Here is a 7,122-nt window from a genome sequence, read left to right as displayed (position 1 = left end):
CCGACGTAGCTGGTACAGCTAAAAATTAAACGCAAATGCGATAATCATTTTTTAGGCGAACTTCTTTCCTTTCGGCTTCTGTCCTCTCCGAGTAAATTACCCTAGATACTTATATAGTCGTACTTCAGAATGAGCAGGAATCTTTTATGTAGCACGGAACAGCGACTGCAAGTTGCGCGCAGATGAGTCAAGATCTTGAGAAAAATCGAGTAAGAGAGTATTTTGCATTGAATGCTTTCTTAGGACGAGGAATGCTTCTTCAGGGTCTTTCCGAAATCGACACGAGCACGCGTCTAAAATTACCCCGTGTGCTCATGAGAAGACGTATGTTTACATAGGAGATGACGATTGACAGGATATTTGGAGAAGATAGATTTTCTTCGAGAGAGGGTATTTTTGAGTTGCTTAGAGTTTTCATGCAGGATATAGTTGTAAGTATATTGGCTTTAAGAGATAGCTATATTTTTTTACCGTAGTAAGGTAGAAGGTACAAATATGAAACGGTTGAATCGTTGTAATTGTGCGATTTCCAACAGAGCACATGAGTACCTAGAGAATAAAATCGTAAGTGCTATTGCATCACAATTATATCACTATTGTAAAATATTTAAAAGGTGCGTATGTATAAGCCATTGAAAATGTTTGATGCATGATAATGAGTCCCTCTGACGTGCGCAAAAGTCAACTACAAAACAGTGACGCGATCCATTTAAACTTTGTATTTGTACACTTCGCTCAACATTGCAAAATAATATCTTTGAATTGGAACTTATTGATTTTTATCGTTACTTCAATGTATACGACTTTTTTCGCGCTTCATTGAAATCCCATAACAAAGTGATCATCACCTCTGACGGCGATCGAGCGCGAGGCCGAAAAAAGGAAAAAAAGCGTAGAATGTGTTAGAACGTGAGAAGCCTCTTGAATGACAAAATCGACAAAAATAGTGCAGGGACAGTCAACGCTTTATAGAAAGTGCAAGACGCTTTGCAGACATCCGTTAGATCACGCTTTATTGCCTACAGTGATAATTGCGACAGCTGCTACTGCTGCCGCTGCTGCACTACCGCAGCTCGATTTAATAGGTGCGCGAGCGACACACGGCGGCAGAAGAATACATACGTACGAGTGTTGAACCTGTCTCTTTCTTGGTCGTTGCATTGATGCACTAGTAGAGTGAGATGGGCGCGCCGTAGATCCGATGCCGGAAACTTGGCATTGTGAAATAAAATGCATCTTGTTGTTGACAGCAACTTACTCATGGCATGATTCACGGTGATCTGTCATTGTAAGCATCATTCTTATACGAGGCTGACTAAAACTTGTCGCGCGGAGCAACCGTTTATCGAATCATCGCGACAGCAGCTAGCAGTTATAGCTATGAAAATCAACACGCAGACAGAGAAAAACGACGAGAAAGGAATCCTCGACAGCCGTTACCGTTTATGATAGATAAGCATGCCTGTAGCCGAAGCGATTTTTCCACCCAATTGTTCATGCTGCAGAGAGCATCCATCTGAGGCGTATGCGTATAAACGCTTTATCGAATAAAATGTCATAGCTGTCGTCGATTCGCGAGCTATTCGCTTTAATCTGTAAAGGATGACAAATCCGAAGATAGCGTTTGCGCGGCTATTTATTACGATTGCAACTGCGCGCACGTGTGCGATGTGTGTTTCGATAAATTACCGCGTCGCACGAGCAACCTGTTCGTAGGGCTGCGTATACTACCTATTACTACTACCTACGGCATTGAGAGTAGAAAAAAGAGGCTTCATCTTGCATAAATGCGGATTGCATAGCGGGACATCGTTCGCTCGCGATTAATTCATGTACGCGTTTCCACGGCTACGGCGTCTAAGTGCGAGACATTTCCTTTCATATCTTATTTATCGATATATTGCCAGTTGCAACTGAGACATGCACCTATACACTGTTTCCATTTATTTCAAGAAGGGATTACTTTGTCGGATTTTTTTTAACAATCAAGATTTCAGCTGATCTTACTATTTAATGTATCAAATAAAATATAATACCTTAATTACAACTGCCGAACTTTTCATCTAAACAATGATTGATGGTAGTCAAGCTACTTGCTGCCATGGTGGACATAAAGTTTAATTCTTTAGTATCGATCTACACCGTATTAATCTTGTATACCTGAAATTTCGCCCAATCATCATACATAATAACTAAGATTTTTATGAGATACACCCTAACATTACAAGTACAAAAATAAACCATTTGAGCCTCATTAACGCGCACGCACGTACAGACGTCGCTATATAACACCTGAAATGAAAAAAATAAAAATTAAAGAACGAATATTAAAAAAGGCGCTAAATACATCAAAAACGCGTCCAAAACTTACCTGGCGATGTATATTGTGATGCGAGAGCTTGCATCGTTTATCAAAAGACGATATGTGCCTACCTTTTGATTCAAGCAAATTGAAAGTGTGTGGGCAAAATAAATTTCTATATGGAATGATAAAATTTTATGATCGAACGGAAAAAAGCCAAGTGAAAACGTAAGGAAAATGCGCAAACTAGAAAAGGACGAGACGGCAAAGAGGAATCAGTACGTGTAAATGGTGAGAGAGTAGAAGCGGATAGGGGTCTCGTAAATCAACGCTTGCCGGCACAGCATCCACGCATTGCTTTCATTATCGCGCCTTTTCGCGTGCTGCCTAGTAAACAATGGCTCCGCAACAGAAACCATCAGTCCCGCATCGATGATAAGCCCTTTCGCACGTTGCACGACTCTGCGTGCGTGTCTCACGAGCGAGACTCGTCAAAGAAGAGACGGTCAACTCTATACGCGCTTGCCGGAAATTCTCATTGATTTTTTTCATTTTCACTGGCATCCGCTCTTCGACGAAAACGTCCCTGAGGAAATCGCAATTTATCGATGCTTTGGATGATCTTGCAGCAATTTACGTGCATTACTGATGTATACGTGAGATGAATCGTACCTACTGTTTATCCGCGGTTCGCCATTCTCTCGCGATGCTTTAATATTGCATTTAATATTTTCATTTGTTAGCCATTTTTAAAATTGTGCAAACAAGGCACATTCCAGACTATGACGATCAACTTTTCAGGGGTAGGTTTCAGATTTTCTTGAAACTTGGTCTACGTATTGTTTATATGGTAGTGTATTTAAGTATGGATTATTCGATCATTATAATAATTATATCAAAAGTCATAAACAATTGAACATTTTTGACGAAAAATTTTCAAAAATTTATATCTCCGCAACCATTAAAGTTATCGAAACGAATTTTTTTTTATATTACGCATAAAAGGGTATACTTTAATGATATTGTTATATGTCGGACCGTCGAACGTCAAGAAAAGAAGATCAGAAGGTTGCCAAGCAGCTGTTGTTGTTGTCGTAAAGTTAGTTAGTTGTCGGATAGCCTTAAATCGTGTCGCTAGGGTTATGTAGTAAATAAAGTTACATCCTTTTTTTATAATTATTTCGTGTTATTTCTTATACGGGAGTTGGTGATCGTTACAATATTATGCGAACAATACTTTAGTATCAATTTTTCCAAAAGTTATTAACATTTTTTTTAAACAATTGCCCATATCTCAAAAAGTGTTATTTTTATTTTAAAAATTCTTTTTTTATTGCACTCCTTGACATTTTATCTTTAAGAATCCGTTTTAAAATTCATCGAGCGATCATTAGATGCGACACAGTGAGCGATAATAGTGAACGCTCACAGGCCCTACGACGCCGATAAGTCGGTAAGTTTGATAGCAGCGCCGATGCGTGGCCGACAAGCGTCGTAAGGCCTGTCAGCGTCCACTATTACCGTTCACTATGTTGCATCTAATGATCGCTGGATGAATTTTAAAACGGAATCTTAAAAAAAAATCTCAAGGAATTCAATAAAAAAATCATTTTTAAAATAAAAATAACACTTTTTGAGATATGGGTAATTGTTTAAAAAAATGTTAATAATTTTTGGAAAAATTGATATTAAAGTATTGTTCACTCAATATTTTCAAAGTACACCCTTTTATGCTTAATTTGAAAAACATTCGCTTCAATAACTTAAATGGTTGCGGAGATATAAATTTTTGAAAATTTTTCGTCAAAAATTTTCAATTGTTTATAACTTTTGATATAATTATTATAATGATCTAATAATCCACACTTAAATACACTACCATATAAACAATACGCAAACCAAGTTTCAAGAAAATCTGAAACCTACCCCTGACAAGTTGATCGTCATAGTCTGAAATGTGCCACAAGTCGCTTAATATTTTCATTGTCTACTGATTCTAAGAACAGTTTCGTTTGGAATATAATGTATTAAAATACATATAGATACATATATGAAGAGTTAAGGATGTTTAAAATGCCTAGCATCCCTTAAACTACTTAGTTGTTCTGCAATTCTTAATATATTTAGTCTTCTGTATGTTACTTGCTTAAAGAAAATCAACAACATATTTCAATATAAACATTATTTCAGACGAATATTGATTCACTAAATAAAATGATAAAAATAATAAGAAAGACAGAATGGTTTGTAGTTAACAAACTGATTTTATTGCATCAAGTGAAATACTTTAAACTGTTAAACAACTAATGATATATATTTACAGAAATTTATCAACACATTCGTCTTCAACGTAACCATTGGATAGCGTTCGTGTTATTTAGTAATAGACAGCGGGGACGCCGGAATAGTAAGGAGCGTAAGCGCTGTAAGCCGAATAAGCGTATGGGACACCAGCGTAGGCGACGGGAGCAGCGGCGGTATAGGTGGCAGCAACTGGGACGGCAGCAGCGGCAACGGGAGCAGTATAGGTGCTGTACACGAAGCCACGTTTGTTGCGGCCACTTGTTGCCTCGTTCACTGGTACCACGTTCTCCGGGTTCAGTTCCTGCTTTGCCTCTTCTGCGCTGGGAGCTGCGTTGGCGAGAGCCACGAGGGCAACAAGAAGGATTCCCTGTATAAAAAATTATTTTTATTTTGTTTAGTTTTTTAAAAGTATTTTTATTATTTTCCATTATATTTTCAGCTTACAATGATAGTTAGGTAAGTTCACTTATTTATTTGACTAGCGTTATTTAGCGCGCTTTACTCGCACTTTTTTTGTTTTTCTGTTATTTATTACCTTATTTGTATCGTACAATCGTACATTTATTCAATAGCTGCGGTTTTCTACGGCCTCAGTATAATATCAGTATTAGTAATAAATTTCAATATCCTATGTTCCTTTGTTGCCTCGTTCAAAACACCGTCAATATTTTTTATTCTGATTAGTTTCCGTTTCTCACATACAATGTAAAAAATTCTTACTTTACGATGTAAAATATAAAAATGTCAGTCCCTCCGTTTGATCCTAGGTACTTATTCTCTCTTTCAATCACATTTTAAGATAACAACATTAATTTGACAAATAGTACTTAAATTATCGATTCTTATTAATTATTCCAGCGTAATTTGAAAAGATAACTAGTTATTTTCTAAAAAGATTTATCGGCGGCATATTTCCATTTCTGTAAATTATTATCCATATTAATTATTCATAAATTTAATTTTCTGCTGAATAAAATAGAAATCTTGATAGAAATTTTAATAGAAATCTCACACTTTTGGATATGTAATGCAGCTATTTTAAAATATAGGAAAATTCAAAATTTCGCATTCTCTTTTCGCATCAATCAATCACAACGCTGGATGTCGTCAACTCGTCATTTTCTAAAAATAGGAGTAAAAATAACCATTTTTCAAATTTTCAACTCTATGAAAGCAAGATGAAGGGGTTTCAATGAAAAAGTTTTCGAGATCATTGAGTTTGAATGCTGCCTTTTGCAAAAGTACGATATTCACTGATCACTTTTTGTGAATTTAAATATCATAACGTGATCTTATCGAATAATCAATAGCAAACAATATAAAACTACTAACATTCTAAGATATTATTTTGTTACTGACTGTTATTCGGTTGGAAAACATATAACGAGAGGTACATTTCTTTGAAGATAAATATTCTACGTGTAAAATTAACATTCAGTGTATTTTTTTATCATGAAATTACGTATACAATTTTTGAACGTAAGAATAATTGTATTTAAAATTTGTCGAAGAATAAATTAATGCAATTTTGTTTTCTCGTCTCATAATTATATTTAATTGTTTTTTTACATTCAAAACTGAAAAGTATAAATAGTTGATAATCTTACATAACCAGAGCGAATGATTTAATATGGATAGAAATATTCGGCAACTGTCGCAATAAAAATTTATAAATATAAAGATTGTAGTTAGCTTGCTCAAAGTTGACTATAATAGGTGCAAGAGATCACGCTCTGAATATAAATGATGTATTTTTTACAGTCATCATAAACTTCAAATTTCATAATACTTATTTCATACTCTGAATGCATCGAACCGCATTGCCTAGCGTATGTAACAAGTTACAAAAAGCTAAGTTACATAATCTATTATTTATGAGTTTGGTAATTTATGTGGGCTGTATCAAGCTGTGATGTTATGAAACTACTATTAGAAGAAAAACCATGAAAATTGTAAGAAAACGAAAGATTACAAAAGCATGCAAGAATAACTTTAGAAGTTTCGTATTGTAGAAAAGTGTTAATTTTTTAATACCAATTTGATTAAAGTGTAAATGGATACTTATAATCGATTAGCTATGCTTCTATAATTACAGTACACTTGAAACGAGTTCTTTTTATTACTAAAATAATGAAATTCCGATCACAAAAGATATACAAAAAAGTACTCACAATGAAGAATTTCATGTTGAATGTATTGATAGGTTTAGTTTGCTGGAGCTAGAAGAAGTACGCTTGAGCTGTGAGAGCTGAATGACGTCTTAGTCAGTGCTCGGAGTGTCTTTTATACTCGAAAACGTTCGGGAGCTCCTGGTGTCCATTTATTATCATTGACCGTGCGACGGGCGTTCGTGCGAGGACAGTTGTTTGGTAAGACTATAAGGAGCACGGGGGGATTGGGTAAAACCGATCGTCTCCTGTACGTGATCGTATTCGAGGCCTTGGATGTCGGCCAAGAATGGTCGAAACTTCACTTAATGGTATGCAGAACGCGTCACGGATCTGCCACTGTCAAAC

At 35.8% G+C, this 7,122-nt stretch overlaps 1 protein-coding gene across 1 annotated transcript; it reads right to left on the bottom strand.

Annotated features, from left to right (window-relative positions):
* Positions 1-4,552: 4,552 nt before the first annotated feature.
* Positions 4,553-6,891, bottom strand: LOC131665797 (uncharacterized). Its single transcript, XM_058937923.1, has 2 exons — positions 6,778-6,891; positions 4,553-4,973 (listed from the first exon to the last, which is right to left on the bottom strand). Exons 1-2 carry the CDS (start codon positions 6,790-6,792, stop codon positions 4,680-4,682), a joined length of 309 nt encoding a protein of 102 aa, XP_058793906.1. The 5' UTR covers positions 6,793-6,891; the 3' UTR covers positions 4,553-4,679.
* Positions 6,892-7,122: the final 231 nt, after the last annotated feature.

This window comes from Phymastichus coffea, unplaced genomic scaffold, assembly GCF_024137745.1.
Source record: "Phymastichus coffea isolate CEN01 unplaced genomic scaffold, Cenicafe_Pcof_1.1 PCOF00054, whole genome shotgun sequence".
Taxonomy (NCBI): Eukaryota; Metazoa; Arthropoda; class Insecta; order Hymenoptera; family Eulophidae; genus Phymastichus; species Phymastichus coffea.
This window is presented reverse-complemented; position numbering and strand designations above follow the sequence as displayed.